A 26596-nucleotide genomic window follows, 5' to 3' on the forward strand; every position below is an offset into this window, starting at 1 on the left:
GCAGGGCCAAGGGGGCCCCACAGTCGTGGTTTCAGATCCTGTCTCCACCTTCCTGCCCACGTGACCCACTTCAAGTTACTCACCTCCTCTGTGCCTCAGTTTCCTCACCTGCAAAACGAGGACCATCACCGCACCAGCTTTTTATAGGACTGGGAGACGAATTACATAGGCTGGTGTAGGAGAAGTGCCTGGCGTGTAGTAGATGCTTGATGGATAAGGATTCTCTTTCTGGAGCTTTCTTCCTGGCAGATTCTTCACGGGTGGGGCTGAGGAAGGGGTGTCTTTCCTCAAGTGGGTGAATTACTCCCAGATAATTCCGGTGCAAGGGCAGGTGACACTGCTTTGGGCCATTTACAGAACCTCACACCTGGGATTGTACCTGGGGCGTGCCCTTGTGCGCCAGGACGAGGCTGACTAGTGTTGGGAGGTGAGGCTCCCTGCAGTAGGGAAGGAGACCCTGCCCATGGCCCTGGCAGCTGGCAATGGTCCAGCCCCTCAGAAACGTGGTGGGTGATCAGATCTGTCAGGGCACAGCCCGACACCCACAGTGGCTCATGGAAAGGACACGGGGAGAGAGACGTGGAGGGACAGGTTCAGAGCAGTCATTTTAGGAGCTTGGCTGGGAAGGGAAAGGGATTTGTGATAATTGAGAATCGAAAAGACTTTTGATAAAGGAAAGAACTGAAATGGTATTGGCAGTGGGGACTGGGGGGTAACTAAACTCGCCTTTATTTAGTCCCTGATATTTTTTCTATAGGCTTACTTTTTTAAAAAGCTTTTTTTTTTGAAACTGTATGATAGAACATACATATAGGAAAGCGCATAAAATAAAAATGTACAGTTTAATAAATAATTATAAAGCAAAGTCCTGTGTGGCCACCAACCAGCTCAAGAGGGAGAACCACACCGGCTTCTGGTGCCGGCCCCCAGGGTCACACAGCTCGTAAGCAGCAGAGCCAGATTTCAAACCTATGTGTGTCTGACTGCAGGATGGGGCTAAGGGGCAGGGCTCCAGCATGGGGGCCGGGGGGTGCGGACAGGACTGGAGGGGCGGGTCCAGGGCAGGTGGGTAGCTGCGGGGGGAATAGATTCGGGGCCAGGGCTCCCTGAGCAGGGGAGGATAGAGGAGAGGTGAAGGGCGAAGGGAGAGCGCACCCCGCAGGTGTCTGTCCTCAGGTCCCCTGACTGTGCCCAGAGAAGTCACCCCTCAGTAAAGCTGGCAGGGGGCGCCCTTGAGTCTTCCTGCTAGACAGAGAGCTTGGCAAGCAGGTCTGGCCAGTGCAGGATCACCAACGAAAGAATATCCACAGACGTGACAGAAAGCCCAGCAGAAAGATGGACCTGCCCCCAGAGGGAAGGGTCCCAGTGATCTCAGGGTCCACTGCTCTCAAGAAAGCTGGACTGTTTCCAGAGGAAAATGCTCTGCTGGTTGGTTTCAGGTGAGATAAGACAGATAACAAGGCAGGGATCAATGGCAGGTCAAGGTAAACCCTGCCAGAAAGAGTTATCATTCAGAGGCGGCCACGTGGCCATTAGGCAACTCTCGAATCTGATTTCTGCTTTCCCATAAGCAGCTAGGAATTTCTGAGACCGTTTGTATAAAATTAGAAATTCTTAGAAAAGATACATGACAAATGTCACACCGACCCTTGCCCTCTATCTCCCCAGTTCCCACCCCACCCCTCCAAGGTAAAGTTTAGTTTCTTATGCATCTTTCCAGAGCTTTAAAAATGCATATCCAAGCAAATAAAGTACTAGAGTCTAACCCCCCACACACACATTTTTACCATAAAAGTAACTGATTGCATACTGGTTTGCACCTTGCTTTTTTCCCCTAATTAAAAAAAATTGGGGGTAGAATACACATAACATGAAATTTGCCATCTTAACCATTTTTAAGCGTACAGTTCGTTGGCATTAGCTCCATTCACATTGTTATGCAACTGTCACCACCATCCATTTCCAGGTTTTTTCATCTTGCAAAACTGAAACTCTCTCCACTGAACTATAATCCCCCCCTCCCCCTCCTCCCAGCCCCTGGCAACCCCCATTCTACTTTCTGTCTCTATGAATTTGACTCTTCTAGGTACCTCATAAAAGTGGAATCACACAGTATTTGTCCTTTTGTATCTGGCTTATTTCACCGGGCGTACTTTCTTCAAGGTTCATCCAAGTTGTAGCCTGTGCTAAAATGCCTTTCCTTTTTTAAGGCTGAATAATATTCATTGTATGCATAGACCGCATATCCCATTGTAGCCCTTATAAATAATGCTGAGTATACAAATATCTTTTTGAGTTCCTGCTTTAAATTCTTTCAGTTATATACGCAGAAGTACAATTGCCGGATCATATGGTAGTTCCATTTTAAAATCTTTGAGGAACCGCCATACTGTTTTCTACAGAAGCTGCACTATGTTACGTTCTCACTAGCAATGCATGAGAGAATCCAGTTTCTCCACATCCTCTCCAACACTTGTTATTTCTTTTTTTTTTTTTTTTAAATAATAGTCATCCTCATGGGTGTGAGGTGGTAGCTCACTGCAGTTTTCATTTGCATTTTTCTAATGATTAGTGATGTTGAGCATCTTTTCGTGTGCTTATTGGCCATTTGTATATCTTCTTGAAGAAAAATCCATTCAAGTCCTTTGCTCATTTTTATTTTTTTATTATTTTTGATTAATTTTTATTGGAGTATAGTTGCTCACTTGGTCATTTTTAAATTGGGTTGTTGGGTCTTTTGTTGTTGAGTTTTAGGAGCTCTTTAAATATTCTGGATATTAATCCCTTATCAAATATGTAGTTTGCAAATATTTTCTCCCATTCTGCTTGCCTTTTTAATCTGTTGATAGTGTCCTTGGACACACAAAATTTTCAGTTTTGATGACCTCTAATTTATCTATTTTTCTTTTGTTGTCTGTGTTTTTGGTGTCAGAGCCAAGAAATCATTGTCAAACGCAAAGTCAAGAACCTTTTAAAAAATCAAAATTAATGCAAGAACAATCCATGTGAACAAACTATCAAAATCTAACCAAGATGAATCTTTCATGACTTAACCTTCCTCATCTCACCGTGATCTCAGCCTTGTCCAACCCCATCTTTCCTTAAAATTTTGATATTTTGTTCATCATGGGGCTTGGTGGGGGGCATTAATTTTGATCTTTAAAAATACTGCATTGAAAATACTAGTTGTCTTGATTACTCAGTTTCCCCGACGCCCCCTAAAATTTTGTACCCGAGGTGAGTTCCTCCCCCCGTCACCCTAGTGTCAGCCCTGCTCCAGAGACAGCAGTTAGACAGGCTCTCTGGGGACGTACAGCTGTCTTCATGCAGGGGCCCGTTCTCCTGTTAGGCGACGTGGGGTGAGCTGGAAACCCACCTCTGCAGAGAAGCCCTCTGCTCTGCCAGCAGTTAATGGACAAGTGTCCATTGCAGATCTCACCCAGATCTCCACCAGCGTCGTGCTGGTGAATGTTCAACAGCTGGCCCTCGGTGGAGTGCGGATGGGCAAGGTGAACAGGATTCGTAGTGTTTGCAGATTTCCACGACTAAATGCTCCCTCCATACGAGATTGCAAGCCACAAACAAGATGTTGCTGAAAGCAGAGCTGGCAAGAGCTGGCAATGGGCAGGCCCAAGCCTTGGGAGATGTTGAAAGGAGAACCCAAGGCCACTGGGGGAAGGGGCAGAGCCTCCCCATGGGTTGTTATTACGCGTCGTTGAAACTGAAACACATCAGCCAAAGGTTAACCAGGAAAAACAAATCTAGGTAGCAAAGGAGATTTAATGCAGGAAATTGGTTCCCCAGGGGATGGAGAGGCTCAGGAATCAACCAGGGACAATGCAAGTCCAGGAGCGGTGTGAAGGCCCTCCACCTCTGGGCTGAGAGAGAGAAGGAGGTGATGGTGAGTACCAGAGCCAGGGGCCGGGGTCCCCTGGGAGAACCTGGGCCACAGAGGGCCCGTACGGCAGTGCTGGCACAGCAGGCAAGAGGGAGATGCTGGCGGAGGGGGAGAGGGATGAGAGGAGTACCCTGTCTTCTCTTCTCCTCCTGCCTTTCCGTCCCCACCGGTGCCTCCCACTGGAGACCTCACTGAGAAGGGGGCTTGCAGGCTGCAGGCTGCCCCTTCAACATACAGCAGAGCAGGGAAAGGATGAGGAACAGATCCGAGGGCAACCAGGCCCGGGGCTGGCACATCCAGGTGCTGGGCACCTGGCACTGGTCTATTATCACAGTGCCCATAGCAAGGGCCATGGGCACAGATGGCCTGGCTCTGTGACTCTGAGTATTGCTTGGTGATTAGACTATCTACAGAGGGAAAGGAGTTTGGGGCTTAAATAGTTGAGGACTTTAGATCTAAGTGTGAGAATTACCCAATTCCTATAGAGCAGGAAACTGAAATGGGAGCAGGTAGATGTTTGGGAAAAAAATTCTCTTTTTTTGGCTGCACCGCGTGACATGTGAGATCTTACTTCCCCGACCAGGGATCGAACAGTGCCCCCTGCATTGGATGGGTGGAGTCTTTTTATTTTTTTTTAATATTTATCTATTTATTTGGCTGAACCGGGTCTTAGTTGCTGCTGCGGCATCTTCGTTGCGGCAGGCAGGATCTTTTTTAGTTGCGGCATAAGAAATCTGTAGTTGCAGCATGTGGGATCTTTTCGCTCAGGCATGCGGGATCTTTAGTTGTGGCATGAGGGATCTAGTTCCCTGACAAGGGATCGAACCTGGGCGCCTTGCATTGGGAGGGTGGAGTCTTAACCACTGGACTGCCAGGAAAGTCCCAGAAAAAATTTTTTAAATTAGAGACTTGGCTTAAGTAAATAGTATTCTAACAGACCTCAAAACTTTGTTTTGTTTTACAAGAAAGAAATATTTCAGTTATTAAAGTTGATAGATTATTTTGATGAATGATAGTCATTACCCTTATAAATCTAAATACAGGAAATAAGAAAGAAGCAGAAGATATTGAGAATGAGGAAATAATGAAGATATATATCATATATAAATATATGAGAAAAAAATAAAGAATTTAAAATAAAATATCAAGTACAAGAGACAAATTATTAATTTTTAAACGAATTATCTATGGACGCATGTTTGATGAGAAAAGTAAAAACCGTAACGGATTTTAAGTTCCTTCCATATGGCTGACTGATGTTCACATAGCTTCGTGGGTTGCAGGTGAACATAAGTTGATAAAATTAAACCAATTCTTTAATAGGACATTTCAATGAACATTTTTATGACTTAGTTGGTAACGGAAATATTAAATAAATAGAAATATCAAATGGGACTCTAAGGGCTAAGAAATTCTTTAGTGAAATTCCTTAGTTCAGTAGAAGATTCAGCACCAAAAATTAAAGCATTGATGCTAAGAGACATTTACTTAAGACAAAAGTCACCTACCAAATATCAACCGAATGTGGAACGTTGTTGACAGCTTGATGAGATTCTCTAAGTCAAATTATGGTTCAGGCAATTATGGTTTCATCTAGCAGGCGATAGCTAGCCAGCCAAAAAAAAACCATGGCAAAAGCTTTAAAAGATCAATATGTGATTTGGAAACTGCTAAAATGGTTTATTGATTTATTTTCTCAATCATTTAATATCCCTTGATAAGTCATGGTAGTAGCTCTGTAATTTAGTTTATTTCAATATGAAATAGACTATATTTTTGCTGATTTGATTTGCATTTGATTTACATGATCCTTCCCGCTGTTCACTATTTTCAGATCACAGCTGCACGGGGAGCTCATTTCATGGAGGAGAGGCTGCAGCTGAGTTTCAGTTGATAAGTTGGGAGGGGCCTTCAGCCCATAAACATGAGCAGGGACACGTGAAAGAACTGATACAAGGGCTCATCGGACAGTCACATGTGGACAGGGAAAGCTTACTCGTCATTCATTCAGCAAATATTTATAGAACACCTGTGTGCCAGGCACTGTCTTCACTGCTAGGAATAAAGCAGGAAGCTAAAAAGATAAAGACCCTGCCTTTCATGGATCTTACATCTTTGAGGACAACGTTCTCGTACAGAGGGATTTTTTTTTAAAGAATATGAGAAAGAGTATGTATGTGTATAACTGAGTCACTTTGCTGTACAGCATAAATTAACACAACATTGCAAATCAACTCTACTTCAATAAAAGTTTTTAAAAATTGAATGATTTTGTGTTTAAAAGTTATATAGGGACTTCCCTGGTGGTCCAGGGAAGGTTAAGACTCCGTGCTTCCACTTCAGGGGTAGTAGGAAATGATTTGATCCCTGGTTGGGGAACTAAGATCCCACATCCTATGCAGTGTGGTCAAAGGAAAATAAAACGTATACAAATCCCTACCACCACGGGACACCCCAGTCCTGACCAGGATGACACACTGGAGAAAGTATTTTACGGGTTGATGTTTGCTGCACTTGACCGTGAGACGCAAGCTAGGCTTATTCTGTGAGCCATGAACAAGGATGCATCCCACAGGGGGCCAACAGGTGTCTGAGGAAGCCAGAAATCAGGTTTGTGTCACCCTTTCTGCTCCTTATGTGTTCCACATACAGAAAATGCAGTGAAAGTTATTAATTTTACATGTTACGATATGAAAAAAGTTAGGTGTAGTTCACTTTAATTTTTCGAATGAATGTGTGTGATGGGGCATCAGGGAAGGAAGCGTGCATACGTCAAAGCTTTAAAAAGGATTGAGATGCACAAAACCAAGGGGTGTTTCACAGTGGAGTTTCTCATCCTGGAAAACAGGAATAACAATCTCTGCTTTCCTTCCACTGCCCTCAGAAGGCAGGACGTAAGTAAAGGGAGTGGTGCTTATCACAAAAGTGCCCCACCTATACCACCTCTTTCCCAGAGAAATGTTTATAATTTGAGGTATCTGCTATAATATGTAAAAGAGCTGTTTTAAAATATGCAAGGAAAGACAAAAAAAAAAAAACAACCTATGTTTGCTTGACTTATCGCATTTGACAGTTATGTTAAAAAGCATCTGAAAACTCTAAAGTAACTTTACCAGTTCTCAAGTAGCTTGGGGCTATTAGGCTGGAGGCTTAAAGCCCTATTCAGAACAGCGCTGTTATAGATTCCGCAAAGCTAGGTCTGATTTAAATTGCTCTTTCCTACTGTGGGCCCCAGTGCCCTTGTCAGATCCCGCCATTTGACTTTGGAAAATGCCGTGAATACTTCTTGGAAAACAGACAATCCGGACATGATGGCCCCATCTGGCGCCCATTCTGTGAGTCTCGCGGGAGCTGATGGGATTTCGGTAGGCGGTAACTGTTGGTGTTAGGACCACACACGGGAGAAAACAGTCCTGAGCTGAACAGGGCGTAACACTGGCTTTTAAATTCTGGGAAAGCCAGGACTATGCCTTAATCCCTTCGGAATGCCCTGCTCCTCACAGTGCCTTCCCCACAGAGTATTTGTTGAATTGAGACACTAATAAACAAAGCATCATTAAACACAACAATCAGCCATTATAGTGATTCCATCTTTTGAGAAACACATGTGGACCCGTCTGAGGAAGAAAATGAATGTTGCATCCTAGTTCTGCTTCTTAGATCTGGTACTGTTGTTATTGATACGTTATTGCTCCTGGTGATTTCAATTAATTACACAATAACTGAGTTACTTTTCCTGGGGGACAAGAGGGTAGGGAGGTGAGAGTGTTTGGAAAATTGGAAAACAGAGTTCCTTGGCACTTGGACTTGAATCGCAGGTCTATCATTTTCCGTGTGATCTTAAAAAAAAAAATCACTGTTTTTTTTGAGCCTCAGTCTCCTTTTCTGTAGTAATGGAGACCACAATAGTACCTAAGTCAAGACGGGCTGTGAGGATTGTGAAGAGGTCCGGCCACAGACCATAAAATCCAGTGTGGTTACGAAAGGCTCTCTGTAATGATGATTGTAACTGTGTGTAGGTACGGCCAGCAACTGATTCAGAGAAATAACCAACTGAACTTACAGGGCACAGCACACGGGATCCTGTCCACTGTACCAGGGCTGTAACTGAGGCCAGGAGAGGGAAAGGTGTGTCACAGAATGTCACCTGCTTTACCTCTTGTGCCTTCTGGTCCCCGTCTCTAGGACTCCATAAAGTCGGGATTTTCCTTTTCATCTGTTATGTTAGTGTTTTCTAAGCCTTATTTTTTCCCAGATGGCTTAGGTGTTTTTCTAATCAACTTTATTGTGGTGTAATTTACTCAGGTATAATTTATTATGCATCCAAAATCCATTCTGATGAGCTTTGACAAACTTATATATTCATACAACCACATTCAAGACACAGAATATTCCTTATTACCCCCCAAAGTTCCCTAGACCTCCCCCCCAGTCAATCCCCACTCCTGCCCCAGGTGACTTTCCTGCCGCATGGTGCTTTCTGTCACCATGAATTAAATAAGACTTTTGTCTAGCTTTATGTAAATGGAACTGTACACCTATTCTTTTGTATTTCACGTATTTTGCTCAGTATTTTCAAGATCCATCTATGTTATTGTATGTATCAGTAGTTCATTCCTTTTTATGCCGAGTAGAAATATTTATGCTATTGTATAAATATACCACAATTTTTTTAATCCATTCACCCACTAAAGGACATTTTAGGTTTTTCCCCGGTTTTTTTACTATTATGAATAAAGCTGCTGTAAACATTCATATATGAGTCTGTGTGTGTACATCTATTTCCATTTCTCTTGGATAAATACCTTAGAATTGCTAGGTCCTATGGTAAGTATATGTTCAACCCTATAAGGAATTCCCAAAATGTTTTCCAAAGTGACTGTACCATTTACAATTCCATCAGCAGTATATGAGTTTGCTCCACATCATCAATACTTGGTGTCACTAGTCGTTTTAATTTTAGTCATTCTCATGGGTGTGAAGTGGTGTACCACTGTGGTTTGAGTTTTCACTTCCCTGATTACTGATGGCCTTGAGCATCTTTTCATGTGCTTATTGGCCATTTGTATTTTTTTTTCCGTGAAAGGTGTGTTCAAATTTTTTGCCCATTAAAAAAAGTAGGTTGTCTTTTTATTATTGAGTTGTAAGAAGCCTTTTTATTTTCTGAATACAAAGTTCTTTATCAGTCATATATATTGAGAATATTTTCTCCCAGTCCAGGGTTTACCATTCCATTAGCAATATCTCTCAAAGAGCAGAAGTTTTACGTTTTGATGACGTCCAATTTATCAATTTTTTTGGGTCTGGGCTTCTTCTGTTTTTTATCTTAAAAAAATCTTTGCTTACCCCAAGGTCATAAAGACTTCCACCTATGTTTTCTTTGAGAAGTTTTATGATTTTAGTTTTTATATTAGGTCTGTGATTCATTTGGGGTTAATTTTTGTGTATGTTGTCGAGTGAAGCTAGGGTTCACTTTTTCTCTTTGTGAATAATATGATCATCCAGTTGAACAGTTTATTGAAAAGGCTATATTTTCAATTAACCATCTGTGTGTGGGTCTATTTCTGTCCCCTCTGTCTGTCCATTGATCTCTAAGTCTATCCTTATGCCAGTACTGTACTGTTTGGATTCCTATCCCTGCAAAATGTCTTGAAGTCAGAAAGTGAGGTCCTCTCACTTCGTATTTCTTTCCAAGTTTATTCTGGCTCTTCCAGGTCCTTTGTATTTCCATGCAAATTTTAGAATCAACTTGTTGATTTCTACAGGAAAGCCTACTGGGAATTGGACTGGAGTTGTGTTATATCTATGGATTGGGTAGGGAGACTGAGTCTTCCAACCCATTAAGATGGTATATGTCTCCATTTATTTGGGGTCTCTTTGGTTTCTCTCAATAATGTTTTATATTTATGTTTCTCAGGGAATAGGTCTTACCCCAAATTTTAAAAATTTATACTTAATTATTCATGTTTTTGGAAGCTAATTTTTAAAAATTTCAACTTCTAATTGCTAGTATATGGAAATACAATTGATTTTTTAACATTGACTTTGTAACCTGAGACATTAGTTATCTCACTTATTAGTCCTAATAGCTTTCCTTGTAGGTTCCTTAGGGTTTTCCATATATGTGATCATGCAGTTTGCAGTAAAGACAGTTTCACTTTTTACTTTCCAATCTTTCTGCCTTTTATTTATTTATTTTTTTGCGGTACGCGGGCCTCTCACTGTTGTGGCCTCTCCCGTTGCGGAGCACAGGCTCCGGACGCACAGGCTCAGCGGCCGTGGCTCACGGGCCCAGCCGCTCCGTGGCACGTGGGATCTTCCCGGACCGGGGCACGAACCCGTGTCCCCTGCATCGGCAGGCAGTTCACTGAGGAAAAGAGGACATGAGAGTCAGCATCCTTGCTTTGTCCCCAAACCGGGGATGAAAGATTCAGTTTCTGCCATTAAGTATGCTGTTAGCTCTAGATTTTTCAAATATTTCTTTATCAGTTGGAAGAAGTGTTCTATTCTTAGTTTGCTAATAGTTTGTAACATCAATGAGAATAGAAACTTTTCAAATGTCTTTTCTACAGCTGTGGAGATGATCTTTTTTTCTTCAATTATCCTGTTATGGTGAGAACTACATTAATTGCCTTTTGAATCTTAACCAACCTCGAATAGCTGGGATAAATCTTGCTTTCTGTATATTGCTAAATTGAATTTGCTAGTATTTTTTTTTCAATGAGAGATAATATTTTCTTTCTTTTTTATAATGTCTTTGTCTGGTTTTGGTATCAGAGTCATGAAGATTTTATGAAATGAATGGGAAAGTGTGTCTTCCTTTATTTTCTGAGAGTTTGCAGAGAATTCATATTCTTTTTCCCTCTAAATATTTGATAGAATGCACTGGTGAGACCAGCTGGGTCTGGAGTTTTCTTTATGGGAAGGCTTTTAATTAAGAATTCAATTTCCTTTCAGTTAATTTACTTTCAGTATCATTGATCTTCTTCATTGTTTTTCTGTTTCTATTTAATTGATTTGGGGGCTGGTAGTTTTTCTTTTCTTCCCTCTGCTTACTTCCAGCTTAATTTGCTCTTTCTTCTAAGTTAAGATGAGTGATTAGAATATTTATTTTATATTTTTCTTTCCTTCTAATATAAGTATTCAAAGCAAATTTCCCTCTAATTATTGCATTAGCCAGAATGTCATAAATTTTGATATATTATGTATCCACTTCAATTGGCTTAAAATAGTTCTAATTTCCATTATGATTTCTTTTTTGACTTGTGGGTTATTTAATAGTATGTTGCTTAATTTCTAATTATTCAGGGATTTTTTTCAAATAGACAAGTCTAGAGAAGGGAAAGACTTGCACAGTCTCACTTGGTTTACCTCCCGTACCTTCTGGCTCCTCTCTTGGACTCTGTGTGCTCCGGTCTTCCCTTGTCATCTGCTATCTCTAATGTGTCACAAGCGGTTTTTTGTTTTGTTTTGTTTTGTTTTTTAACTGAGATCCAGGTGTGATGTCTTCACACCAAGAACACTGAGGTCGGCCACGCCTGGAAGGGCCAAGTCTTGATTTGCAGGTGACTTGCCTTATTCACAGCCGATTGGAAGAAGCACCAGCAGAGGGCGCCAGTGACTCAGGCCATGGGAAGTGACTGTCCTGCACTTTATAACCACCCGCTGTGTTTATAAATTTATATCTGGCTATGCTGCCAGGGATAATTAAGGTGAAGATGAACTGGTTGTTAGAAAGGAAGGTGGCCATTTAGAGAGGGGAGCAACCCAGAGAGGCAGAAAAAAATAAGCAAGCAAGACTGTAAAAATAAAATGAATTGAGACACATCAACTGAGGACAGTTAGTCATGTGGAAAGTTACACTATAAGGAACAGAGAACATTTTGTGAATGCAGTCATATTGTTTCTGACTCGTGGGAGGAAAGACAGAGAGAGGTGATCAGCAGGGGGTGGGGTTGAAAAGGCAAACTGAATTACTTGATGAGTTACTATCTTAGAAAGTATTTCCCTCTTGAAGAGAAAGCCAGATTTTAGCTGCAAGCTGAGAAAGATTGCTAGAGCTTTAAAATGGAGCAAGGCCAACAAGGGGGCAATCTGGACCAGTCCAGGCTCGTGATAGAAAGATGTAAGGGTTTCTCAGTTTTCAGTTGTAATGAGGAAAATGGCTTCATTAATTAGGAACTGTAACTTTTAAAAATGAGAATGAAAACACCACATTAAACAATAGATTTAAAAACATATCACCCTATTTTCAAGTTAATGGCCATTTTATTTTCTTTATAAAGGATTGGGTACCACAACTGACATAAAACATGAATTTCAGTTGAGATGGCATGAATGAAACCAAAGTGCTGTATAAACCTTCAGCTTCTAGTCACCTTGCTTTTCTAGAATTGGCACAGTGCTTGGCACATAGTAAATATTTTAAAAGTATTTGTAGAATTTAATTAAATTGTGAGAGGGTACTCCCGCTAGAGAGCTCCGTTTTTGAGTGGTGGAAAATAGCATTTGAACTTTGAATTTTCCAGCAAACGTGGAAAGTGATGCCAATCACAAATGTCAAGAAAACAAGCAAGTATCAAGGTGTACGTTATTGGCGCTGCTACAGTATCTGGAAGACATTCCACATGTGAGTAGATTCCTCTGTTTTTCCAGCAGGGGGCACTTTAGGATTTCCTTAACTCAATAGGCCCGCATTATAAAGTGAAAAAAAGCCTTTTGTTTACAGGGGGAAGAACTCGGATTTGTTTTCTCAGACCTCCTTCTCTGTGTAGTTGGAAGGGGGAACTCGGAGGTGGGAGGGCTCCAGGGAAGAGAGGGCGTTGGAAAGAGCCAGGATGAGGAGTTAGGAGACCGCGGTGCAGTCTCAGCTCTGCACCAACCGGACGGTGACCGTGATCAGCCACTCCAGCTCCTGGACCTGCTTCTTTGTTTGCAACAGGAAAAAAAAATCGTACTCTGAGTGATAAAACCACCCGACTCTGACAGCATACGGTGTGTCCCACCTGCAGCTTGGGGTCCATAAAAAGCCATGTTCCTCTGTTATTATTATTTTTAAAAATTTATTTATTTTTGGCTGCGAGGGGTGTCCGTTGCTGCGTGCAGGCTTTTCTCTAGTTGCGGCGAGCGGGGGCTACTCTTCGTTGTGATGTGTAGACTTCTCATTGCAGTAGCTTCTCATGTTGCGGAGCACAGCCTCTAGGCGCTTGGGCTCAGTAGTTGCGGCTCGCGGGCTCTAGAGCGTAGGCTCAGTAGTTGTGGCACACGGGCTCAGTAGTTGTGGCTCGCAGGCTCTAGAGCGCAGGCTCAGTAGTTGTGGTGCACGGGCTTAGTTGCTCCACGGCATGTGGGATCTTCACGGACCAGGACTCGAACCCGTGTCCCCTGCATTGACAGGCGGATTCTTAACCACTGCGCCACCAGGGCAGCCCCCTTTGTTATTTTATATGATTTAATTCCAGCCCCATTTCATCAGGGTAAGTCGCTCTCCTGTCCCTTCTTCCTGAGACTCATCACTCCCAGAGGCTGCTCCTCATGCTCTGCTTTGTTCCTTAAAGTGGGTGCCGTCACCTCCTCCCTGTGTCCCAGCCCCTAGGATGCGCGTCCCACCCGCACGTGTGTGCTCCCCTGAAGAAGTAAGGCTTGGGCCTTAGAGGTGCTTTTGAATCTGTAAAGGAGTCAAGGTCGTTTTCTTCGGGAGGCTTCTGGCACGATGCAGCTTGCCCACCCCTCTGGCTCCCTTTCCCCAGGGGCGTGGTGGCTGACCCCCTCTCACCCACTTCCCTGAAAGGAACCACTCCTACGGTTTTTCTCAGGGAGACTCACCGTGTCCTCTGCTAGAGATAGAAGTGGCTGGAAACTTTTAACAGAAACTTGCTTTCAGAGCATTGCTTTTTACCTCCTGGGCACCGTGCTGCATCTTTATGATGGCTCGTTCAGTCTTGTCTTTGCTACAGAGGGGTACGGGATCCGAGCTCAGAGGCCCTGCGGGCGGGACAGGGGATACAGGAGACGACATTTTGTGTGCGGATTGTGTCAAACTGAGTTAAGTCGTAGAACACCCAGCTGGTGTCTGCAGAGGAACTGCAGGATCGTTTGGGGTGGGAAACTCACACATCTGGTGTCAGAAGTGTTCCGGGAGGGGGTGTTTGTGTGAGTAAAAACCCAGTGGTGGCGGAAGGCAGACAGGCAGACAGAAGACCTCTTGGGAATAGCTGCTCAGGTGCTGCCAGAAGCCCCAAACGACGCCTGCCGAGCTTGCTGGAATCCAGCACAGCTCCGAGAATCACGTTCCCTGACTCTTCCAGTGGTTCCTAAGCCTGGGTGCCCCGGGTCAGGTCCTCCCCTGCTTGGGACACTGGAACAATTCCACTGTCTGCCCACCCCGCCTGGTGCAATGGGACAGCGCAGAGAGCCCTGTGCCACCCCGAAGGGGCGTCCGATCCCGGGGAGGCTCTCGGGGCAGTGGGTGGTACCCAGGCCGGCTCCCACGGGGAGGGGAGTTTTCTGGAAGGAGGCAGAGTCCCTCGGGACCCTGGATGTCCTCTGACAAGTGGCCCTTTCTCAGGCTCCAGTTGTCCCCACGTGGAGGAGGGGGCAGGAGGAAGAGCGATTGGATTGAGGGATTCCCTGTTTGACAGAATGGTTTAGGAAATAAATAACACTCCAGTCCTGCAGAGCTGAATCACGCCTTACCGGATTATCTCCCAGGGAATTCCCACCCACTCCTGGCACCTGTCCCTGCCAGTCAGGAAATGTCCCCGGCGGACTTATCTCCTCGCAGTGAGTGTGGGTGACAGCTGTCCAGAGCCCCCCAACGCTTGCGGTCTCTCTTCCTGAGTCAGTTTCCCTCGGAGACTGCCTAGCTGTCTCCACCGCTGTTTGCTTTGAGCCTGCGAACAGGGTATTTAAAAATAGCCTTATCTGAGAGCTTCAGTGTGCCTGAGCGGTCCCCATCAGACAGGCCCCCGGTTGTACCGGCCTGTGTGTCCTGGCAGGGCCACACTACTGTCCTCCTCCAGTCCTCCTTCTCCGGCCATCACAACTGCAGACTCGGGGCTGTGACAGAGAGCATTCGGAATGGGGGGTGCTCTGCTCTTGCCAAGAAGCCAAAGAGAATGCTGTCGACAGAGCGTAAAATCCCCTTTCTAAACAAGACGGGTGAGATCTGCAGGGGCCGGGGCGGTCTCAGAATTGACTGATGCCACCAGCACATGAGGTGCACACTTACTGGGGCCGCCAGGCAGCTGTTGTAGCATCAGGCTGTGTCTGTGAAGGAAGAAGCTGCACCAGCCCTGAAATGTCACCTCTGCTGTCCCCATACTCTGATCAGCACCTTCTGTTCAGCTTTTCTCCGCCAGCCCTGTCGCTCAGCGAGCCCCAGATGGCCCCGAGACCGCCAACCGTGGACCCCACCGCTCTAGCACTGCTGTCACCCCCGCCCCCGTGTCCTCATGTCCCCTCTTCCCTCCTCACTGGGTTTGGATTCCTTGGTTCAATAGTACGGTTGCTCCTTTGCAAAACACTTCAACTTTCGCTTCCTCGTCCTCCCGTGTACCTGCCTGACACATCCCCTTGCCACCGTCTGCCTGCTCTGTGTGGGCACCGTGGCATCTGACCACTTCTGGAGGGAAAGAAAAAACCCCAAAAAACATGCAACCACATTCACTGGATTTGCATCACACTGAACGACCACAAGCCTCAAATGGGCAGCCAGCACTGCTGGGTGACTTGACTATCCTTCCTAATAAATGAACATGCCCATTCGCTGAGAGAATTATTTCAAAACTTCTTTCTTCCCAAACCTCCAACATTCCCCCGCCTCCAAGTCACTCTCCTATTTCACAGAGAAAATAGGAGGGATCCAATGGGACCCTCCTCCTCTTCCCGCCAGAGATTCCCTAACCCACTCACCTTCAGCCTTCCCTCTCGCTACAGTGGAAGGGGTGTCTTTAGTCCCCTCCCAGCCAGCCCCCTCTCTCCTCCTTAAGAACTTCACTGCTACAATTACCTTCTTCTCTCTCATGCACCGTCAGTTTCTCCCTTCCTAACACGTTATTGCCATTTGCATGTCTTAGATGCTGGCACCTTTATTATACATTTGTATTATGATTTGATACATTGTTAATATACAGTGCACTCTAATATGTATTTATTTTGTTGAGGAAGCCAAAAATTGTTTCCCTGACTTTATGACTTTGTCCAGCTCCTATTTCTCTGCTCTCTTGACAGCAAACTGACTTGAAAGAGTCAATTTCTTCACTTTCCATTTTCTCCTCAACCCACACAACTGGACTTTTGTCCCTACCCCTGGACTGAAAGGGCTATTACCGTTGGAATAAAAGACAGATGCTCTCCATCTTCCTTGAAAACACTGTTTATCTCTCTATCCACCTCTTCCTCGATTTCTCAGCAGCATTTGATATTGACGACTGTCTCCTTGAAGCATTTTCTTTAAGGCTCCCCGATGCCCCCTTCATCCAGTTTTCCTTGTACTTTACCAGGTGGTCTTTCTAAGTCTCCTGTGACTGTTCTTATTTCTCTCTCAGACCCCCTAGGTGCTGGAGTCCCCACGATGCTGTACTTAGCCCCGTCTTCTATGTCTACGCTTTCTTCCTAGAGGACTTTGTCCAGGTATGGTGCTTTTTAATATCATCCCAACACCCAAATCCACACTCCTAAATTTATGCCTCTGACATTGGCCTTTTCCTGAAGTCTGGGTCCTTATAGCCAACCACGTACTCACTTCCTGCTTGAATGTTTGATAGACATTTTTTTTTTTTTTTGCGGTACGCGGGCCTCTCACCGTCGCGGCCTCTCCCGTCGCGGAGCACAGGCTCCAGACGCGCAGGCTCAGCGGCCACGGCTCACGGGCCCAGCCGCTCCGCGGCACGTGGGATCCTCCCGGACCGGGGCACGAACCCGCGTCCCTCGCATCGGCAGGCGGGCTCCCAACCACTGCGCCACCAGGGAAGCCCGATAGACATTTAAATATCACACGGCTGAGACGGCACTGTTAATGCTACCTGTCTCCCCAACTCGTGCTCCCCTCAGGCTTTTTCATCTCAGTAAGCCCCCCACCCCCCAATCCAGCTGCTGGCCAGAAGGCTATCCTTAGTCTCTATTTCCTGCACACTCCACATCCAAGCTACCAGTGGACCCTGTTGGCTTTACCTCCAAAGTATCCAAAATACATCCCACACTAGGGCCCAAAGTGAATCCCAAATCAGACCATGTGTCACCCTGTCCATGGGCGTCCAAGTCACTCGCATCCCCTGACCGCGTGTTAAAAGCAGCCCCCTTCCCACGCAAGGGAGGGCACTGCTGTCACCTTTTACCTCCTCTGTGGCACTTAAAAGTATTTCACTTGTTTGGAGGCCAAATTAGAGTCATTTCCCTTGGGGCTGAAAAAACAGGGTGCGGTCCCATCTGCAGGGGTGGAAAGGCCCAGTGGCTTCTCGAGTGCCCTTTGAACTACAAGGCCGATGGTGATGGCAGATCTCCAGGTGCCCCTCCGTCCCTCAGCTCATGACCCGTGCTCCATGCAGCCAGTTCATACTGGGAGCTCTTTGCAGGAAATAGATCCCAGTCACTCATCCGCTTGGTGTAAGCAGGTGATATGATCTCAAGGAACGGCTAGAGTGCTTCTCTCCAGCTGTTCCTTCTACAGAATGGGATTCCTAACACCTGCTCTGACCTGCAGACACGGACTTCTCCCGGGAATAAGAGACAGGAGCCATTCAAGACATGCCTTCCCTGCCTGCTTTGTCCCTTTAAAGGTTTCTCCAAGTGTCTGTAGACCACCTGCGTCAGTCTCCTGGAGTGTTTGTTAAAAACAGATTCCTAGGCCCCGTGCCAGAGCTGCACTCCAGAGCCTCTGAGTGGAGCCCAGGAATTTCCTGGGAATGTGCATTGGCAGCAGGCTTCCCAGGTGATCCTCATGCAGGCTTCACGTTGAGCACGGCCACTTAAGATGTTGAAAAAGTCCGACACGAGCTCTCCACACGGGACGGTAATGCTAAGCCCCGTACTTGGATGATAGAATTGTGATTTGAAATACATGTCCTGCGGGTCCGCTATCCAGCAGTGCTCTGGGTTTGACCCATATATTCTGAATCCACTCAGAGTCACCTTTGGAAGTGGCTAAATGTAAGAGAGCGTGGATTTGCTTTGGCTCTGGCCTTGGTCAAATTCAGGAGTAATGAATGCCTGCATCTCTTAATGTCACATCGTGAGCTCACATAGCCCACAGCGGGAAGCTCCCTATGGCAATTCCACCAAGCAGCACTCCTTGGGGGAAGGTGCCATAGAGGAAGGAGAGTGACTCGGGTGACTGTTCCTCCAGCCACGCCTCCCTCCCTGCCTCCTCCCGCTTCTTTCTCTTTCAATTTAGTGCTTGGCCCTGTGTGTGCTGTAACAGGAACAAGGTGAAAGGAAGCACATTTCTCCTCTTTACAAATATATTCTTTTGAAATATTTTAATTTCACTTTCTCTAACAGCAATATAGAAACAAACAATCGTAAAAAATAAAATTATAAATTGTCCATCGATTACGTAATAGCACTTGGTATTGCTACAGGGAGGAGGCCTGAGGCTGGGTCAGGTCATCTCAAGCTTGCCCGGGCTCCCCAGGCCTGTGATCACTGCTGAGCCCACGAAGGCGTCAGACATCACCCTGCCAGGCAGTGTCATGGAGACTTGGAGTTTTACACCCAGGGGTCCTTGAGGGATGGCAGGGAGACGGGGAGATAATGAGTAAAACTGCAACAGTATCGTATACGCGTGGTCAAGCCGGTAGGCTGCCCCGGGGAGCGGGGCACGCAGGTTAGGCTGCGACTGACTCAGGCATCTCTTGACCCACAGGAGGCAGGGACTTCACAAAGCTGAACTGACCTGGCTACTTGTCTGTGTTCACCGTGGAAATAAGGATGCCAACAGACACTGGACAGTGAGTAAGAAAACACACCTGTCTTTTCCCTGCACTTCTCTTCCTGACTCCTCCTCCCCCCTTATCCCCCAATAAAATTCCCTTGGCATGAACTAAGCACGATAGCCGAGACATCTAACCTATTCCAAAAAGTGCGCCCTATTGCAAAACCTATTCCATCAAGTGTTCTTGATCTCAAAGAATCATGAGGTCAGCCGAGCAACTAACTACATTGCCCAGTTGACTCCAACTCAACTGGGTTGACAAAATTCAGGTAAATCACTCAGCTGTGGCTGGACCCAGCTTTTTTAGTTACTGTAATGACTGGTTCCTAGAAAGAAAACTAATCAGTTTGGCCTTTGTTTCAGTTGTGGAATGGGCTTGCCTGTGTGGGTTCAAGTGTGTGTACGTGCACCATTCTGAAGAGTGAGCGCGTGTGCGGGCTGGCCGGTCACCCCAGGACCTCAAGGGCTCTTCCGGAGGACGCCTGGCAGGCGCGCCTCTGTCGGACCTGGCAGTGCTTATACAGAAGCCCTGAGGAGAGGCACCACCAGCTAGAGGAAACCTCCCTCCTTCCTGCCGGAGGAGGAGCCGGCCCGAGGAGGCCGAGCCTTCCACTGAGGGCTTCTTCATGGACAAACGCTCTGCGCCCCAGACTTCTGCCACCGCTGAGCGTCGAAGCAAAAACAGATCTTGGCTACGTGGTAACACCGTCTTTGAAGGAAGCATAAGCCCTCCGGCTCTCGGAAGTCACAAGGAAACACCAAATTCTTTTCTAACGAGGGACCGATCATCCACAAACTCCCACGCCTGGCCCACGAGAGAAAAGCAACCGCTCCGCTCGCCGGTGGGGGTCATGGGGTGTGTGAGTGAGTGTGTCTGGGCCCCCGTGAAATTCTACAGGAAGACGAAGCGTGAAAGACAGAGCAACAGGATGCCGCACGTCCACAATGGAAGGTGACGGGGCTGAGTGAGTGGAGAGTGGCAGTTGACAGTTCGTGGGTTTGGCAAAGCATTAGTCCCATCTTTGGAGTTCAAGTTCATGGATACGTGATCTGTGTAGCGTAATTAATAATGATTATTATTAACACATCAATATTCTACAGCCGCTAAAGAGCCGTGGAGCCTGAGGGAGACCACTCCCCTCCCCTGGCCTCACTCCCCTTTGTAGCAGAGGGCTCGGCTAGATGGGTCAAAGGTCAGCCCCCCCGGCACGGGGCGTTCTACTGGGTTACCCCCCTAACTTGCTGAGGTCTCAGTCCTTACCTTGCCCATCCTCTCACTCGTCTTGAGGGAGAATCTTCTAAAATCAAACCCTGAACCTCTGTACTTGACCTACCCACTGGCTTCGCCATTTGGACAAAAATCAAACAGTTATCGACAAGTTAGCTACAGGTTAGTATAACAGTCTGATTCCATTGAAATTAGTTGTTTGAGTCAGGCACAGAATCTCAGTGGAGGCTCAGGGCGAGCTTCTGAGGAGGGCACGAAGGTGACGGAGGTGACACCGTCGGAATCCACCAGGAGGCCTCTGCTGCCCCCCGCCCCCCCCCCCCCGGGAAATCCACTCCTAGGCACGCCCCAGGGGTGAGGCAATGCAGCAGAGGGGCTCTTTGGAGGTTGGGACTGGTGTGTGTGGCCAGAGCGGGCAGCAGAGGGCGGGTGTACCCGCCCCCCCACCCCAGCTACACTGGTGGGGCCACACACACTGGTCGAAGACCGCATGCAGGGCGCTGGCTGCGGCTCTGGGGACTGCTTCCCCAAGCGCCACGCGTTATTCCTTTTGGTCTTCCTTTGCTGGTGGGTCCCTGTCGCGGCTGCTGAGTCACCCACTTAGGGTGAATTTGAGCCAGGACTTAGAGGACAGCAACAGTGACATGGGCGCGGCTGGCATCTAATCACCTCCCCCTGGGGGTCGGTGCCCCTGGGGAAGCCTTCTGCAAGAATCACAGCTTTGGACCCCCTCTGGGTTCCCAGGTCATAGCACCAGTGATTCCGGAAACAGGAATGTGGGTCACTAAGGGGAGGATGAGACGTGTGGCCTGGGGACCCAGGTCTCACTGAAGAGCGGATGCGCCAGCCCTTCTGCAGGGCTCTTTGGGTATTAAACCAGGGCCAGGCATGGGGACACTGAGCTCCACAGCTGGGCCCTGAGAGCACGCGTCACAGGTCCTGGGGACGCCCTGCCTCCGGGGAGACCCACTCGGCTAGCTGGGCCTCAGCTTCCTTCCCACGCCCCCCCCCACCGTCCACCTCCCAGACCCTCGTTCCGGCTCCACCGCCCCGTGTAGGGCTTCTCAGCACAGAGAAAACCTGCGGGAGTTGATGTTCATCTTGGTGACCCCAATGAGCTTGAGTGGCGCGGAGAGACTGAAGGAGGAGGCGAGCGGGGCGTCGCAGAAGAGGTCGGACAGCTCGTCCCGCTCCTCCAGCTCGTAGGTGGCGTCGTTGAGCATCCGCCGGTGGAGGTCGCAGGTCTGCTCGATCTTCAGCTTGTGGATGTCACTGCGCAGGCGCATGAGCTGCCGGGCCAGCTGCTGGTCCTGAAGCCGCATCTCCGTCTGCAAGGGAAGACGGGGGAGGCGTCAGCGCCGAGCTGGGCCGGGGAGAGGGGTGGGGGGGTCGGTGCTTCAGCTCCATAGTCCCGGACCCGCCCAGGCCCGTTAACAGGAGACCTAATGAGGGGCTTGCATCACCGTTTGGGGTCCACCTAGAGAGAGTAGCCCGTTCCCAGCTCAGGGAGGTGAAAAGACACAGAGAGTGAGGTGACAAATAAGGATGTGTTTTGGCAAACAATCCTTTGTGCTAAGCTAGATACTGTGTCAGAATCCTTCCGGAAGACATGCGTGTCAGTCCTGGCTTAAAGGTATTTCCAGCTGTCTCATTGTTTACAGTTATATATAAATGGAGTAAGGGTATCAAGAATTGCATGGGAATATGATAAAAACCAAATTCGGGCGTCATTTCTGTAGCGTAGTGACTATCACGTTTGTCCGGATTCAGGAGCACGGTTGCCTTTGGGCAGGAAGGAGGGACTGAAATCGGGGAAGGTGTTCAGGGGCTTCAACTCTACTGATGATGTTCTGTATCTTATGTTGGGTGGTGGGTATGCTGTCACATTATTTTTTTAAACATTTAAGAACGTCTGCATTCTTAAGAATGTCTGTCTTAAATGCATTTTAAACACTTAAGAATTCGGCCTTGGAACCAAGTGCATTTCGGGGTAGAAAAATGAGCGACTTCACCAATAAGCGTTTCATTGCTCTGTTTTCTCTCTTCCATGTTTTGATGTACTCCTACAGATCTCTTTTATACAGAGTCTGTAGGTGAGAAAAACCAAGATAGAAAGTCTTGCCTGGGGGTCAGCAAAGTATTTAATGGCAAAACGGGGTTGAAATTCATAGCGTCCTGTTCATTAGTTCTCAATCCTTGGGCATCACAACCCAAATGTATCGCCAATCAGAAATTGTACTGATCTCGAATCGTGCCAGATCAATGCCGGCGGGCTCACCGGAGGGCAGCTGGTCACTCATTCACTTATTTGGAGCCTCCAGCCATGCCTAGATCTGGGCTCAGCGCTGCCTAAGCCCTTCTGAAGGAGATGGGGGTCCAGTTTGTCTGAAAGTCACTGCCAGCTCACACCACTGCTTTATTTAATATGGTCTTCTGTGAGTTGGGCTTGAACCACTTCTCTTTGGGGTACCCTGTCATTTGAAGATAGATCTCTTTGAAAGCTAGGAACCCTATGGCTCAGATCTGAAGCAAGGAATTGGCCTCAGGAATTGCATCTTCAATCTGAAAAGATCCTTTTAAGGTGGAGAATTTCAGGTTTGAGCAGGTGTCTGGAAGTCCCTGTGAGATGTGGTCAGCAGGGAGGCCTGGTGGGGGCGGGGGGAAGGGGCCATTTTTCTATGGCCAGTAGGTCTGGTCCAAGGTCAGAGGACAATTCAGTGTTGAAAACCCATCAGAGTCAGCTGAAAGGTGGGGGAGGGGGATTGATAGTAAGGCGTCTGTCCAGGTTCCTTGGGCTGGACAGAGGCCACCTCGGTGGAGACACCTCACATACCCGTTGAGCTTGGAGGCGTTCGCCTCTGCATAAGGGGAAGGAAACGGCTTCCAGTGGGGAAGGTGATGCATGTTCCTCCACTTGTTGGAGGCCAACACCAGAAGAGGCTGATCGTTCTGTTTCCTCAGTAAGCTTGGTCCTGGGGGCCCATCACAGCGTGAGCAGCCCACCCTAGGACTGGCTCGCAAGATGTATTTTGTTACGACTCATGAATGTAAATCCACATTGCACCTGGTGCTCAAAGACACAGTGTTTGTTCCAGGGCTACAAGGAAAAGCAACAGTGTTGGCCCCCTTCCCACCTACTCTGTGAGCCACACAGGAATTTTCCAAGGGGGACTCCACACCTTAAACCCTAAGCTGAGTCCCCGCTTAAGAGGTAACTCCACTGTAATCAAGCCAAATCCATATAGAAATGAGTTTTCTCAGCCCCCGAAGAAACCTGAGCAAAATGTGCAGGGCTAAGAAAGAGGCTTTCTTCCCCCAGGATTTTTACAATTGTGTTAAAATACATAGAACATAAAATTTTACCATCTTAACCATTTTGAAGTGTACAGTTCAGTGGCATTAAGTACTTTTACATTGTTGTGCAGCTGTCACCACCAACCATCTTCAGAACTCTTTTCATCTTGCAAAATTGGAACTCTGTCTCCATTAAATAATAACTCCCCATTTTCCCTCCCCCCAGCCCCTGGCAATCACTACTCTACTTTCTGTCTCTGTGAATTTGACTATCCAATTACCTCGTGTAAGTGCAATCAGTACAGTATTTACCGTTTTGTGACTACCATATTCCACTCAGCATAATGGCCTCAGGGTTCATCCACGCTGTAGCACATGTTAGAATTTCCTTTCTAAGGCTGAATTATATTCCACTGAACGTTTACATCACATTTGGCTTATCCTTTCATCCACGGATGGATGTCTGGGCTGCTTCCACCTCTTGGCTCTTGTGCATAATGCTGCTACGAACACAGGTGCACAGTATGTGTTCAAGTCCCTGCTTTCACTTCTTTTGGAAGTATACCCAGAAGTGGAATTGCTGGATCCTATGCTAATACTACGTTGAATTTTTTGAGGAACCGCCATACTGTTCTCTGCACCGTCTTACTGCAGCCAGTAAATGTTTTTATTCCAGCCAGTGCAGAGGCAGGAGTCAGCCCCTCTTTTAATTCTCCAGGAAATCACTAGTGATCCATGGGGCTCGGATAGAGAGACATCACAGCAGACCACTTACACACTTAGATTCTTCTGTCCTGAGTTTCCTGACCGCCCCCCTCCCTGATGCTCCCTTTCTAGCCCCTCCCCACTCTCAGAGTCTCACTGCCCACCACGCCCCCTTATCCCTTCAAGCAAAACCCAAGAAAGCTCCCTCTTCCTCTTGCAGAGCAGCTTGATTACCACCTTTAGTTACTTCTTCCAGAAACCCCAAGATCCCTTGGGGTTTCACCTTCCACCTTAGAAACAACCAGCCTCTCCTAAGAGCCATTCTTATCTGACTCAGAGAATCAAACATGTGTTGGCTACAGCCAAACACTGACCACAGCACAGCTATTGCAATAGGGCTACGGGTCAGCCGCCACCCCCGTGGTGTGTGTGCTTTCTCACCCCGTGGGAACACACCCTTTCACCGAATACTATACCACAAGTAGAGGATTGCCGGAGTTACAAGCCGCGCCTCTGAGAATCCTACAAGTAACTTTATCCTGCAGAGGCAGCAGGCCACCCTGGGAGGGGGGATTGAAATCGGCCTATCCCACAGCTGAGCCTTTGCCAGGGAGAGCATTAAACTCATGTTGATAGTCGAGTCACCAGGGCCAAGTTTTAGGGCCAGCATCTAAGTCTTTCTAATAAAGGCTCAAAACTGGGAGGCCCTGCCCAATTTCAACATTCTGCACCTAGGCCTGGAGAGAAAGGACCTACATGGTGAAACTCTTACTTCTCTTTGGCCAATATTGTTCAGTTTATATGGTGCATTGCTTATGATCTATTTGCTTCTTACAGCTCTTGGCATGGACAGTGTCCAGGCAGACAGGAAAACAAAGATCCCAAGGTGATCTAGGGCATTCTGTTCAATCCCGATTTCTGAGGCTGGAATCTAAGCGATCCCAGCCCAACAGCCACAATTAGTCTCTGACGGATGCTGAAGAGAGACTGGGTATAAAATCCAGGCCACTTCCTCAGAACATGCTCCCTTCTCTATGAGACTTAATCTTGGACCATAGGAGGAGTTTTCAGAACCTGTCTCGTGACTTAGCTCAACTGAACGTCCAGTTATTGTTTTAGTCAGCGTTGTGTAGAGATAGAAGCCTGGAAAAAACATGATTCATGATTTGATCTTGGGTTTGGCCTCCGAGAAAGAGCCAGAGACGTGCTGTGAGGAAAGAACGTGAGGTTTACCACTGAGGCGTGCTGCTGCATGGCAGACTCAGACGCTGGGAAAAATTCAATTTTTTTTTTTCAAATACCCCCTAGAAACCAAACTGGGTTTGTGAACTGATTTCCAGGGGATGCTGTTGACTCAGGCAGAGGCTAGAACATGTTTTGCGGCCTCCGCTTGCTCTGCAGCCCCAGTCTTGGCGCTGGGGCAGGTACAGGCTGAATCTGGGTTCTCCTGATGCCCCTGGAGCCATTGTCTGCCGGGAGGGAAAGTCGGAGCAGAGCCCCAGAGCCAGGACAGAGAGCAGGGGGTGCTTCGGGCCCCAGCAGGGACTCTCCGTCCCCAGTGGCAAGAGTCAAGCTCTACATACTATATGATAAAGTCTTCAGTGTTCAAACTTCGAAGGTCCTAGGCCAAACGGCCACCTGCACAGGAGAGGCCGACCTTTGGGAAGGACAGGGTGGTGCATTCTGAAGGCCCCCAGGTCTGTCCCCAGAGGCTCTAGGGTCTAGTCTGCTTTGGTCTGAATCTTTGTGTCCCCCTCAAGTTCATATGTTGAAACCCTAAAGCCCAATTTGTTGGTATTAGGAGGTGGGTCTTTGGGAGGTGATGCAGTCACGCCAGTAGAGCCCTCATGATAGGATTGCTATTCTTATAAAAGAGACCGCAGAGAGTCCCCTCGTCCCTTTCCATCACGTGAGGACACACCGAGAAGTCTTTAACTCGGAAGCGGCCCCTCCCCTGACCATGCTGGGACCCTGATCCCAGACTTATAGCCTCCAGAACTGTGATAATTGAATGTCTGTGGTTTATCAGCCACCCAGTCGGAGACGGTTTGCTGCAGCAGCCTGAATGGATGAAGGCAGGCCCAGTCCAGCCTATAAGGAGGTGAGCGGCCCGGGGCTGGAGATGTGACCCCTTTGTGGAAAGAGGATGCTTGTCACCTCCCCCCACCTCCTAAGGTTGCATCCTGGACATGAGGGAGCCCTAGACGTCGTACACCCAAGAAAGGAATTCTGTGAGAGGGGAGAGACGGGAAAGACAGGCCCAGATGAGCACACCCACGTTCACCTGTCAGCCCGCACCTCAGCATCCTTGCACGCCTCCCTGCCCCCCTCCCACTCTCTGCACTCAGCCCTGCAGTCAAGAGGCCAGCGACCAGGTTTCTCCCCTTCTTCAAACCCGTCAAAGGTACAACCAACCGGCCCTCCTGGCTCCCTTGCTCTCTCCAGCCTTGAACTCCCATTCTGAGCCCCTGGCGCCTTGTGGTAGCCACGCTGAGTCTGTGTCCCCTCCCCCAGAACCACCCCTTCCCACGCCATCATC

The 26596-nt window shown here is 47.5% G+C and overlaps 1 protein-coding gene across 1 annotated transcript in view; it reads right to left on the minus strand.

Annotated features, from left to right (window-relative positions):
- Positions 1–18367: 18367 nt before the first annotated feature.
- The window catches only part of FAM167A (family with sequence similarity 167 member A), a 32861-nt gene continuing 24632 nt past the window's right edge, over positions 18368–26596 (minus strand). The window contains exon 4 of the mRNA XM_059071382.2: positions 18368–21386. Within this exon, the coding sequence (XP_058927365.1) occupies positions 21123–21386 (264 nt within the window). The 3' untranslated portion in view covers positions 18368–21122. The remainder of the gene's footprint in view (positions 21387–26596) is intronic.

Source organism: Kogia breviceps, chromosome 8 (assembly GCF_026419965.1).
Source record: "Kogia breviceps isolate mKogBre1 chromosome 8, mKogBre1 haplotype 1, whole genome shotgun sequence".
NCBI lineage: Eukaryota > Metazoa > Chordata > Mammalia > Artiodactyla > Physeteridae > Kogia > Kogia breviceps.